The sequence below is a fragment of the Rhinopithecus bieti genome, unplaced genomic scaffold, assembly GCF_001698545.2.
Source record: "Rhinopithecus bieti isolate Rb0 unplaced genomic scaffold, ASM169854v2 scaffold_6776, whole genome shotgun sequence".
Lineage (NCBI taxonomy): Eukaryota > Metazoa > Chordata > Mammalia > Primates > Cercopithecidae > Rhinopithecus > Rhinopithecus bieti.
In genome coordinates this window covers 249,623-263,474 of record NW_016805299.1, presented here as the reverse complement: position 1 = coordinate 263,474, position 13,852 = coordinate 249,623, and the positions used below count along the sequence as shown (strand labels likewise).

Here is a 13,852-nt window from a genome sequence, read left to right as displayed (position 1 = left end):
GGAGTGCTCCGCCTCCCGGGTTTACGCCATTCTCCTGCCTCAGCCTCCCGAGTAGCTGGGACTACAGGCGCCCGCCACCTCGCCCGGCTAGTTTTTTGTATTTTTTTAGTAGAGACGGGGTTTCACCGTGTTAGCCAGGATGGTCTCGATCTCCTGACCTCGTGATCCGCCCGTCTCGGCCTCCCAAAGTGCTGGGATTACAGGCTTGAGCCACCGCGCCCGGCCAAAGGGCATAAACATTTTAAATGTTCAAAGATACCCAAATTTGTTCCTGTTCTAGTATTGCAAATCTCATTTTGGTATAAGGGTTAAGAGAGTGGGCTGTGATACCAGACTCCTTGGATTCTAATCTAGTTTGTGGGTAGTGTAAGTTGTATGATCTTGGACAAGTTACCTTACCTCATTGACTTCAGTTTTCTCACATACAAAATAGGGATATACATAAGTTGTATGGAGTTCTTTTGTTTTTTCATTTATTTTTTTCAGTTGTTAACATGTATGGCAAAGTTGTATGGAGTTCTAAGGATTTGAATGAGTTACCAGATAAAGGTGTAAAGTATTGCTGACATATAGTTAGTACTCAATATATGTTAACTATTACTATTATTACATTATTATTATCTTAGTTAATGGTATCACCTCTCATCTCGTCACTCAGGGAAAATTCTCAGGAGTCACAAACCCAGGCTCTACTTTGTGGATATATCCCGAACTTAACTACTCTTTACTATCTTTCCCGCTACTAACCTAATTCAAACCACTGTCTGATGACACCCTTACATACCACTTCCATCCAGTACTATCCCCTCATGTTCTCTATACTTGGAAACACCACACTGTCTTTGTTTGTTTGTTTGTTTTTCCCACACCATCTTTAAAGCCCAGGTAAGATTGTAGCACTCTTGCTTAAAATCCTCCAGTGGATTTCCATTGCAATTAGAATAAAATCCAAATGCTTTACTTTGGCCCTTAAAGCCCTTTGTGACTTGGCTTGTCTTTCTCTGCAAACTCATCTCTTATCACTGTCTTCTGTGTTCACTACACTTGAGCTATGCGCTAGTGCTTTTTTCTTTAACTTTTTGTTCTTTAAAAATGCCAGAACATGTTTATACTTTAGGTTCTTCAACTTTTGGTTCCCTTTGCCTGAAATAATCCTCTTGGGGCCCTTCTAATGGCTATTTCCTTCTCATCATTCAGGTCCTTAATCACGTTTTTCTGTTCTATTTGTGATAGAAAGTCAGCTCCAGGGAAGGAGCTCACATTCATCACTGTTTTCTTAGCACCTTGAATAGTACTTGATGTGTAATTGTTGCTTAATACATAGTTTGTTACCTGAATGAGTGAAAATGGCTGCTGGAAAGGCTGTATCTATTTATTTATTTGTTTATTTTTCTAGATGAGATAAATGATGCCAGATTATACCAATCTAATATACCCAAACCATTTTTCCACATCCACATCTCCAACATTAGGCAAACTTAAATTATTACCAGTCTTAGGAGGTGTTTTTTTGTGTTTTTTTTTTTGTTTTTTTTTTTTTTAGGTAGAGTTTCACTCTTTCACCCAGGCTGGAGTGAAATGGCGCAGTCTGGGCTCACTGCAACCACCACCTGCCCCTCGGGGTTCAAGTGATTCTCCTGCCTCAGCCTCCCCAGTAGCTGGGATTATAGGCACCCACCACCACACTTGGTTAATTTTTGTATTTTTAATAGAGACAGGGGTTTCACCATGTTGTCCAAGCTGGTCTTGAACTCCTGACCTCAGGTGATCCACCTGCCTTGGCCTCCCAGAGTGCTATGATTACAGGTGTGAACCACCATACCTGGCCTAGAAGTTGTTTTAATTTACATTATATTAACATATGTGGCCGGGCGCGGTGGCTCAAGCCTGTAATCCCAGCACTTTGGCAGGCTGAGACGGGCGGATCACAAGGTCAGGAGATCGAGACCATCCTGGCTAACGCAGTGAAACCCCGTCTCTACTAAATAAATACAAAAAACTAGCCAGGCGAGGTGGCAGGCGCCTGTAGTGCCAGCTACTCGGGAGGCTGAGGCAGGAGAATGGCATAAACCCGGGAGGTGGAGCTTGCAGCGAGCTGAGATCTGGCCACTGCACTCCAGCCTGGGCGACAGAGCGAGACTCCGTCTCAAAGAAAAAAAAAGAATATGTAATTGATTATTTTATTATTTATAAGAGTTCATTGTATATGAAGGAAATTGGTCCTTTATCATATATATATATATGTATATGTATGTGGTATTTCTTAGTCTTAAGTGTTTTGCATTTTAACCATTTGTTTTGTACAGAATATTCCAGTTTAGATACAGTTAAATAATGTAGGCCAGGTGCTGTGGCTCACACCTGTAGTCTCAGCACTTTGGGAGGCTGAGGCAGTTGGATCACCTGAGGTCAGGAGTTTGAGACCAGCCTGGTCAAAATGGTGAAACCCCATCTCTACTAAAAATACAAAATTTACCTGGGCGTAGTAGCGAGTGCCTATAATCCCACTACTCAGGAGGCTGAGGCAGGAGAATCGCTTGAACCTGGGAGGTGGAAGTTGCAGGGGCCAAAATTGCCCCCCCACCCCCCAGCCTGGGCGACAGAGAAAACCCTTTTCAAAAAAAAAAAAAAAAAAAGTATCAGTCATTCTCTTTCTGGGTTCTATGTTTAGAAAAGCCTTCTTCCTTTCAAGATTATAAAAAATTTATTCTTGGCTGGGCACAGTGTGGCTCATGCCTGTAATCCCAGAACTTTGGAAGGCCAAGGTGGTTGGATCACTTGAGCCCAGGAATATGAGACCAGCCAGGGCAACATAGTGAGACTCCATCTCTACAAAAAATTAAAAATAAAAAAATAACTGACCATGGTGTTGTGCACCTGTAATCCCAGCTCCTTGGGAGACTGAAGCATGAGGATTGCTTGAGCCCAGGAAGCTGAGGCTGCAGTGAGCCAAGACCGTGCCACTGTACTCTGGCCTAGGCAACAGAGTGAGATCCTGTCTCAAAAAAATATATATTTTTTTTATTTATTTATTTTTGAGATGGAGTCTCTCTCTGTTGCTCAGGCTGGAGTGCAGTGGTGCAATCTTGGCTCACTGCAAGCTCCACCTCCCGGGTTCACTCCATTCTCCTTCCTCAGCCTCCCGAGTATCTGGGACCACAGGCGCCCGCCACCACGCCTGGCTAATTTTTTGTATTTTTAGTAGAGACAGGGTTTCACCGTGTTAGCCAGGATGGTCTCAATCTCCTGACCTCGTGATCCGCCCGCTTCAGCCTCCCAAAGTGCTGGGATTACAGGTGTGAGCCACCGCACCTGGCAAAAAAAATCTTTTTAAGAAATTCTCCCTCTCCCTCTAGGATTATATTTGTTGCTTCTTTTTTATTAAGTTTTTTTTTTTTTTAATCAGATGACTGGCCTCATATATTTATTTAATAAATATGTATCTATTTATGAATGATTTAGAGATGCTTTTTGTTGTTGTTGTTGTTGGTGAGACAGGGTCTTGCTCTGTCGCCAGGCTGGAGGGCACTGGTGTGATCTCGGTTCACTGCAACCTCCGCCTCCTGGGTGCAAGTGCTTCTCTTGCCTTTACCACCTGAATAGCTGGGATTGCAGCCGTGCGCCCCCACGCCCAGCTAATTTTTGTATTTTTAGTAGAGACAGGATTTCACCATGTTGGCTAGACTGGTCTTGAACTCCTGACCTCAGGTAATCTACCTGCCTTGGCCTCCCAAAGTGCTGAGATTACAGGCATGAGCCACGGCACCCAGCAAGAGATGCATTTTTTATTGTATAATGAAAGTATCATATGTTTGCATCTATTTCTGAACTATATTGGGCTCCACTGATCTGCCTGCCCCACCACTACTAGTTACCATTTGATTTAATCACCCACAGCTTTATATTTTAATATTCCAACTTCAATGGCTTTTTTTTTTTTTTTTTTTTTTAATGGAGAAGATGCAGTTTGAGGAGAGGAACTTTGAAAAATAACACTGAAGTCCTGCCAGATGATCCTTAAAAGTTCTGAGAAAGAGGCCAGGTGTGGTGGCTCACGCCTGTAATCCCAGCACTTTGGGAGGCCGAGGCGGGCGGATCACCAGGTCAGGAGATCGAGACCATCCTGGCTAACATGGTGAAACCCGGTCTTTACTAAAAAAAATAGAAAAAATTAGCCGGACGTGATGGCAGGTGCCTGTAGTCCCAGCTACTTGGGAGGCTGAGGCAGGAGAATGGCATGAACCCGGGAGGCGGAGCTTACAGTGAGCCGAGATGTGCCACCTCACTCCAGCCTGGGCGACAGGGTGAGACTCCATCTCAAAAAAACAAAAAAGAAAAGTTTTGAGAAAGAATATTAGCTATTTCAAATGTTAAAATGTACTATAGAATTCTAGTGATTAATGTTTTAAAAACACTGGGTGATCAATTTTATGACTGAGTGTGTGTAATGTCTTTTATTGTGCATTTCCTATGTGATTTCTCTACACCTCACTTTTCTCATCTATAAAATGGGAGAAATTATCAGTATTATCTGCAGATTTGAGGGTTAAATGAGTGTATGTGTGTGTGTATGTATGTATATAAAGTGCTTAGTATGGGACCTAGCTATAGTAAGTACGCAACAAAGTATAACTGTTTCATTTATCTCTTTTAACAACCTTAGTTTTAGGTGATATTGAAGCTCATAGTGGTTAACTTTTCCAAAAGGTAGCAGGGTAGGATTTAAACTTATAGCCATATGATACCAAAGCCCGTACTCCAAACCACTATAAATACACATGCCATTTTATACTATTAGCGCAGTTTTATATTTCTACTGACCTTAATAATTGATTGATGATACTGATTTTCCTATATTAATAGGGTTAATCCACTAAAAATAATTATATTGAGCACAGTAGTGCCATTTGTAGAGAAGCAGAAAATCATAGTGTTTACAAAGGGAGGCTCTCCACTCCTAGTTACATAACTAACAGAAGTGAAAAAAATACGTCCTCACAAAAAGCTGTATATAAATGTCCATAGTACCATTATTCCTAATAGCCCAAAGTGAAAACAACCTAAATGTCTGTCAACTGATGAGTAGAAAAGCAGAATGTGACATATCCATATGAGGGAATGTTATTCAGCAATCAGAAGCAATAAAGTGTTAGTAAATGCTACAACATGGTTGAACCTTCAAAACATTATGCCACATGCTGAAAGAAGCCAGATACAAGGCTACAGTATGGTACTGTTTATATAAAATGTCCAGAACAGGCAAATTCAGAGATAGAAATCATGTTAGACCATCAGGGGCTGGGAAGAAGGGCAATAGGGAGTGGCTGCTAATGGGTACAGAGTTTTGGGGGTTCGATGAAAATGTTCTGGAATCAGATAGTGGTGATTGTTGCACACTGTGAGTATACCAAAAACCACTGAATTGTACACTTTAAAGCAGCTAATTTCATGGTACGTGAATTATATCTCAATTTAAAAAGGAAGAGGGGAGGCTTTTGGTGTTTGAACCTCAGCTTTCAGATTTGCTACTTGTTATATGACCTGTACAAGTAACTTAACTTTTTCCTTGCCTCAGGTTTTCTTACTTGTAAAAAAAGGTTTAATTGTAGTATACTCTTCAGAAGATTGTTGTAAAAAATCATACATAAATGCCTGTAGTAATAGGGTCTTGCAAACAACAGGCGCTCAGTAACTGTTAGCCATTGTTATTAATATATCCAATATCAACATGGCCAAACCTGGGCAATTCTGTTTTACCGTTATAATAATCTTGTGTGATATGTTCAGTATTTGGTATATGGAATCAGAGTATACCTCCAATCTAACTTTTGATTTATAAGTGAAATAGGGATAGAATGTTAGTTTGAAATATTAACCATTCACACTTTTTTACATAAGTATCAACTTATGAATACTAAGCTAAACACCTTTATGTTTTGCTTTTAAATGTATACTTAAAAGGCTGAGGTGGACGGATTGCTTGAGGCCAGGAGTTCAAAACCAGCCTGGGCAACATGGCAAAACTCCATCTCTACAAAACATGCGAAAATTAGCCAGGCATGGTGGTGCATGCCCGTAGTCCCAGCTACCCAGGAGGCTGAGGTGGGAGGATTGATTGAGCCCGGGAGGTTGAGGCTGCAGTAAGTCGTGATTGCAGCATGGCTGGGTGACAGAACAAGACCCTGTCTCAAAAAAAAAAAAGTATACTTAAATTGCTTCTTAATTACTAGTGATAATGGCTTTCTATATTGAATAGGTTTCATGGTATGGTCTAGTTGAAATATGAGAAAATAGACTTGAAAGTCAGTTTCTTATAACTAGGGCGCTTTGTCATTCATTATTAAACTGAGCCAGTTTTGTTGATTACTTCCCTGTCAGTTTAAAGTATGTTTTTAATTGATACAGATTCAGCGTTTGTTGGAAGCACAGTCTCTGACGCCCTCTTCCCCTAAGACAACCACCGTTGAAGACACAGTGCAAGCTGGAAGACAAATGGAGTTGGTTTCCATGGAAGCACAGTCTTCCCCTGGCTTGCACATGAGAAAAAGTGTAAGCATTGCTGTGAGCACAGGTGATTTCAGTTTTTTTAAATTTGTAAGTAAATTTAAAAAAATGCTTTTATATCCGGTTTTGAATTTTATGTTCAAATTGGTACATGGTGCAATAGGACCAAAACCAAGGTGATGAGAGTATGACTTAAGTTTTTGTGTAATTTTAGTTTTTGTGAAATAAAACTATACCTGCAAACATGCAAACATGATATATTGTTTGGTTTTGCTACTTTTCTAGACTGGACCCAATTCTTTTTTTTTTTTTTTTTTAGACAGAGTCTCCCTCTGTTCCCCAAGTGAGAGTGCAGTGTGCAGTGTGGTGCACTCTCAGTTCACTGCAACCTCCACATCCTAGGTTCAAGCAGTCCTCCTGTCTCAGCCTCCCAAAGCATTGGGATTACAGGTGTGAGCCACTGCGTCCAGCCAGTCTTGGTTGTATTAATTTATTTTCATAAAATCACCCAAGTATATCCTCAGCATAGAAACCATTTTGACTAGGATTTACTTTTTTTTTTTTTTTTTTTTGAGACGGAGTCTCACTCCATCACACAGGCTGGAGTGCAATAGCATAGTCTTGGCTCACTGCAGCCTCTGCCTCCTGGGTTCAAGTGATTCTCCTAAGTAGCTGGGACTACAGTCGCGTGCCACCACACCCAGCTAATTTTTGTATTTTTAGTAGAGATGGGGTTTCACTATGTTGGCCAGGCTGGTCTCCAGTTCCTGACCTCGTGATCTGCCCACCTCAGCCTCCCAAAGTGCTGGATTATAGGCGTGAGCCACTGCGCCCAGGCTACTTTTTGGTTTTAACCATGTATTTAAACTATTATGTATTAGCAATATTCCTCAAATTATAGAATGCCTATGGCTTGTCGTACAAAAGATGATTTAGGGTGTTGTACACATTAATATTTGTATTTTGTAAATACATCTTTTCCAATACTTATAGGTATAAATACAATAAGCATATCAAATCTGTGATTTTACAGAAATAATGAGGCTCAGTAAAAAAAGTTAATTTAAAGAAAGAGAGTAAGTAAACAATATTACGTGCAAGTGGCTCTGAAGATAGGTGTAAGTGGTTCATAAAGATTGAGAAATAGGCTGGGCAAAGTGGCTCACACCTATAATGTCTGCACTTTGGGAGGTCAAGGCAGGTGGATTGCCAGGAGTTTGAGACCAGCCTGGTCAACATGATGAAGCCCCATCTTTTAAAAAAAAATACAAAAATTAGCCACATATGGTGGCGCACACCTGTAGTCCCAGCTACTCAGGAAGCTGAGGTGGGAGGATCACCTGAGCCCAGGGATGTTGAGGCTGCAGTGAGCCATGATTGTGTCACTGCACTCCAGCCTGTGCAACAAAATGACACTGTCTCAAAAGAAAAAAAAAGATTGGGAAACATTTGATTTTTTTTTAAAATACCTGCCTGATATTACAGATATTAAACATGTCTGACGCATCACCAATATAGTCTCTTAAATATTGCATTTAAGTATCAAAATCAGAGAACCTAGGGATTTGTATTTTATATATTATCTCATATTATTCAGAGCAGCAGTTTTCAGCATACACACCCCACCCCACAGATCATATTCAGAACCTTAATATGTAAAACAAATCATTTCAGAGCCACCCTCCTTGAAAAAGCAGAACCCAGAATGTGCCCTTCCACCCCACCCATCCCCCAGTTTTTTGTCTTTCTGTCTTCCACCTACCTCTTTCTGGCATTTCTGAAGAAATATAATCTCAAAACTTAGTTCTAAGTAATTGTGTGTGTGTGTGTATGTGTGTGTGTGTGTGTGCGTGTGTGTATATATATCTATATATATCTATATATATATATATATATTTTTTTTTTTGAAGCAGAGTCTCACTGTGTTGCCCAGGCTGGAATGCAGTAGCACAATCACAGCTCATTGCAGCATCGACCTCCTGGGCTCAAGTGATCTTCCACCTCTGCCTCCCACGTAGATGGGACTATAGGCACACCACCACACCTGGCTAATTTTTTTGTATTTTTTTTTGTAGAGACAGGATTTCTCCATGTTGCCCAGGCTGGTCTCGAACTCCTGAGCTCAAGTGATCCTTCCGCCTCTGCCTCTCAAAGTGTTGAAATTGCAGGCGTGAGCCATTGCACCTGGCCAATATGGCTATTCTTAACAAAAGTTTGTCAGAGTATTATTTTTAAAGTTGAATGTTTGTTTCAGTATCTTAAATTATTTAACCTCCAGGTGCTAGCTTGTTTTGGAATGCAGCTGGTGAGGATCAAGAGCCTGACTCTCAACTGAAGCAAGATGATACCAAAATTTCCAGTGAGGACATGAATTTTTCTGTTGATATTAATAATGAAGTCACAAGTCTTCCAGGTAGTGCATCTTCATTAAAAGCAGTTGATATTCCCAGTTTTGAAGAGAGCAACATTGCTGTGGAAGAAGAATTTAACCAGCCACTTTCTGTGTCCAAGTAAGGTCTCTTTGATTTAGTCTTTCATCCTACTTTGAAAAAAAAATTTTAATAGACAAATAATAATTGTATATATTTGTGGGGCACAATGTTTAGATGCATGTTTACAGTGTGGAATGATTAAATCAGACCAACAAATCTGTCACTTCACATACTTAACTGTTTCTGTGGTAAGAACATTTAAAATCTACTATTAGCAATTTTGAAATATACAATGCATTATTATTCATTACATTTGCCGTTCTGTTCAGGTTTTTTTTTGTTTTTCATTCTAATTTCTTTGAAATCTTCTAACTCAGAAATAATTTATTTTCTAACTGATATTTTCATTTATGTCTTTACTTGATATGATTTCTATGTAACTGTCAACTGTGAGCCTTCTAGAACCATTTCCAGATATCATTCATTGGCTATATTAACAGTCTGGATCAATCAGAAATCGGGAGGAAACTTCAAAACTACACAAAATTGGACTCCAGCCTGGGTGACAGAGCGAGACTCAGTCTCAAAAAAAAAAAAAAAAAAACACAAGCTCAGGCCTCACCCTAGAGTTTCTGATAATATTAGGTTCCGGATAGAGATGGAGAAATTTTTTTTTTTTTTGATGGAGGCTCTCTCTGTCGCCCAGGCTGGAGTGCAGTGGCGCAATCTTGGCTCACTGCAAGCTCCGCCTCCCGGGTTCACACCATTCTCCTGCTGCCTCAGCCTCCCGAGTAGCTGGGACTACAGGTGCCCACCACCAAGCCCAGCTAATTTTGTTTTTGTATTTTTAGTAGATATGGGGTTTCACTGTGTTAGCCAGGATGGTCTCAATCTCCTGACCTCGTGATCTGCCCCCCTCAGCCTCCCAAAGTGCTGGGATTACAGGCATGAGCCACCACACCCAGCCAAGAAATTTCTTTTCTTTATTTTATTTTATTTATGTATTTATTTTTGAGATGGAGTTTCGCTCTTGTTGCTCAGGCTGGAGTGCAATGGTGCGATCTTGGCTCACTGCAATCCCCGCCTCCTGGGTTCAAGTGATTTTTCCTGCCTCAACCTCCTGAGTAGCTGGGATTACAGGCACCTGCCACCACACCGGGCTAATTTTGTTTGTATTTTTAGTAGAGATGGAGTTTCCCATGTTGGCCAGGCTGGTCGTGAACTCCTGACCTCAGGTGATCCACCAACCTTGGCCTCCTAAAGTGCTGGGATTATAGGCATGAGCCACTGTGCCCGGCCTATTTTATTTTATTTATTTTTTGAGACAGAGTCACCCAAGCTGGAGTGCAATGGCACTGTCTCGGCTCACTGCAACCTCTGCCTCCCAGGTTCAAGCCATTCTTGAGCCTCAGCCTCCCAAACAGCTGGGATTACAGGCGTGTGCCACCACACCTAGCTAATTTTTGTATTTTTGGTAGAGATGGGGCTTCCCGTATTGGCCAGGCTGATCTCGAACTCCTGACCTTAGGTGATCCACCTGCCTCAGCCTTCCAAAGTGCTGGGATTACAGGGATGAGCCACTGTGAGATGGGGAAATTTCTAAAGATTCTCCATATTGCAATTATATATAAAAGAGTCTGTTTTTGAGAGCTAGAACCTGAATATTTGTATATGAAATGTTATCTGAGATTTGCTTCAAATTAATTCTGTGAGAGAGCGGAATGGCTAGGAGTATAAATGAAATAAGATAGACTATTTGTTGGTAATTTTTGAAGTTGATTGTATATGGTGATTTGTAAAATAATTCTCTCGTGTTTGAAATTTTTCATTATGAAATTTTCCATTAAATAAGTATTCTAGGCCAGGCTCAGTGACTCATGCTTGTAATCCCAGCACTTTGGAAAGCTGAGGCAGGCGGATCACCTGAGGTCAGGAGTTTGAGACCAGCCTGGCCAACATGGGAAACCCCATCTCTACTAAAAACACAGACATTAACTGGGCATGGTGGTGCACACATGTAGTCCCAGGTACTTGGCAGGCTGAGGGAGGAAAATCGCTGGAACCCGGGAAGTGGAAGTTGCAGTGAACCGAGATTGCACCACTGCACTCCAGCCTGGGTGACAGAGCAATACGAAGTCTCAAAACAAAACAAAAAATGGATTCTAAAGTAATTTTTTTTTTTTTTTTTTGATACTCTGTCTGTCTCCCAGGCTAGAATACAGTGGCACAATCTCGACTCACTGCAACCTCAGCCTCTCAAGTAGCTGGGACTACAGGCGCAGGCCACCACACCTGGCTAATTGCTGTATTTTTAGTAGAGACAGGGTTTTGCCACGTTAGCCAGGGTGGTCTTGAACTCCTGACCTCAGGTGATCCACCTGCCTTAGCCTTTCAAATTGTTGAGATTACTGGTGTGAGCCACTGCACCTGGCCTAAAGTAGTTTATATGCTCAGCAAATTTGGAAACAAACTCAGCAAATATTATTTGAGTTTCTGGTATGTGCTACCACAAAACTAGACACTAAATATCAAATACTAGGTTAGGCAAAGCTCCTCACTTTATGGAATTTAACCACATGAGCTGCAAATAACATAATTTCATATAGTGACAACTGCTCTGACAAAGTAAACTGGAACGATCAAGTGGAGTGTAACTGGGATGGTAGCCTGGGTACAAGGTGCTATATTAAGTAGAGTGCTGAAGGAAACCATCTCTGAGGGGGTGACATTTGAGTAGTGACCTGAATGATGAGAAGGGGCCAGTCATGATAATATCTGGGGATGAGTATTCCAGGTAGATGAAACAGCAAGTGTAATGGCAAGTGTGAGCTTAAAAGTTACAGAAATAAGCATGAAAGCCAGTGTTGCTGGACATAGTGATTGAGAGGAAGAGTATAGGAAATGAAGTCTGAGATACAGGTAGGAGCCAAATTATGTGGGGCTTTGTAGGATGTAGAAAAGAATTTTGAATGTATTCCATGCTCATTAAAGCCAGTGGAGGATTTTAGATAATGGAGTGTTATGATCTGATTTTCATTTTCGAAGGCCATTCTAATTGTTTCTTGGAGAACCGAAGGATGTTAAGAGTGGAAGTGAGGATACTAACTGGTTAATAGAGTAAAGACAAAGTGAGATGAAGGTGCCTTGGACTTGTGGAATTCGTGGAAGGGATCAGGTGTAGGATAAATTTTGAAGGTAAAAGAAAAATGTAGGTATAAAACATCCTGGGATAATAGCACATGAAACAGTTTAAAGAGATTAATTTGGAATTTGAGACCAGGCTAGGCAACATAGTGAGACCCTGTCTCTATAAAAAAATATTTTAGGCCGGGCGCGGTGGCTCAAGCCTGTAATCCCAGCACTTTGGGAGGCCGAGACGGGTGGATCACGAGGTCAGGAGATCGAGACCATCCTGGCTAACACGGTGAAACCCCTCTCTACTAAAAAATACAAAAAACTAGCCGGGCGAGTTGGCGGGCGCCTGTAGTCCCAGCTACTCGGGAGGCTGAGGCAGGAGAATGGCGTGAACCCGGGAGGCGGAGCTTGCAGTGAGCTGAGATCCGGCCACCGCACTCCAGCCTGGGCTACAGAGCCAGACTCCGTCTCAAAAAAAAAAAAAAATATTTTAACTTAGCTGGGTGTGGTGGTATGTGCCTGTAGTAGTTCCACCTACTCAGGAGGCTGAAACAGGAGGGTTTGAGGCCAGAAGTTTGAGGTTGCAGTGATCTATGATAAGTGCCATTGTACTCCGGCTTAAATAACAGAGTGAGACGCCATTTCTAAAAAAAAAAGGTGAACTGGTGAGGTGGCATGGGGCGGGCAGTAGATTACTTTTTAGAGATTATAAGCCTTGTGATATTTGACATTTTAAATCATTGTGATTACAATCATGGTTAAAACAGTAAATATGTCCCTTCAGAAAACTACAGAGAAACATCTCCTTTTAGTATAGTATACGTTTTAATTATAAGATTCAATTAAGCACTCATTGTATGTGCCCCAGTATATGGAAAAGCTCTTTTGTGTATGTTAGATTGAGTTCCTACAGGGTAAGGATCATAGTGATTTCCATATTTTTAGAATTTGCTGGGCTTGGTGGCTCATGCCTGTAATCTTAGCACTTTGGGAGGCCGAAGTGAACCAATTGCTTGAGCTAAGATATTTGAGACCAGCCTGGGTAACATGGCAAAACCCTGTCTCTACCAAGATTACGAAAATTAGCCCTTGGTCCCAGCTATTCCGGAGGCTAAGGTGGGAGGATCGCTGGAGCCTGGGAAGTTGAATGAATCTGCAGTGAGCTGTGACCACGCCACTGCACTCCAGCCTGGGTGACAGAGAGAGACTGTTTCTGTTTTTTTTTTTTTTTTTTTTTTTGAGACAGAGTCTTGCTCTGTCATCCAGGCTGGAGTGCAGTGGTGCAGTCTCGACTCACTGCACCCTCCGCCTCCTGGGTACAAGCGATTCTCCTGCCTCAGCCTGCCAAGTAGCTAGGATTACAGACACCTGCCACCACGCCCGATTAATTTTTGTATTTTTAGTAGAGACAGGGTTTCTCCATGTTGGCCAGGCTGGTCTCTAACTCCTGACCCCAGATGATTCACCCGCCTCAGCCTCCCAAAGTGCTGGGATTAAAGGTGTGAGCCACCATGCCCGGCCAACTCTGTTTCAAAAAAAATAATTAATTAAAAAAAACTACAGTTTGACCCAGTGTCTGGTTCCCCATGGGGTGAGCCCCAAACTAAGTCTGCAGTTTATTTAGAATAATTATAGAAACTGAGGACAGGCCGGGCGCGGTGGCTCAAGCCTGTAATCCCAGCACTTTGGGAGGCCAAGACGGGCGGATCACGAGGTCAGGCGATCGAGACCATCCTGGCTAACATGGTGAAACCCCATCTCTACTAAAAAATACAAAAACT

The 13,852-nt window shown here is 41.7% G+C and overlaps 1 protein-coding gene across 1 annotated transcript in view; it reads left to right on the top strand.

Moving 5' to 3' along the window:
* The window catches only part of STIL (STIL centriolar assembly protein), a 66,040-nt gene that overhangs the window by 33,737 nt on the left and 18,451 nt on the right, over positions 1-13,852 (top strand). The window contains exons 13-14 of the mRNA XM_017872067.1: positions 6,406-6,571; positions 8,783-9,014. Of these exons, the coding sequence (XP_017727556.1) occupies positions 6,406-6,571; positions 8,783-9,014 (398 nt within the window). The remainder of the gene's footprint in view (positions 1-6,405; positions 6,572-8,782; positions 9,015-13,852) is intronic.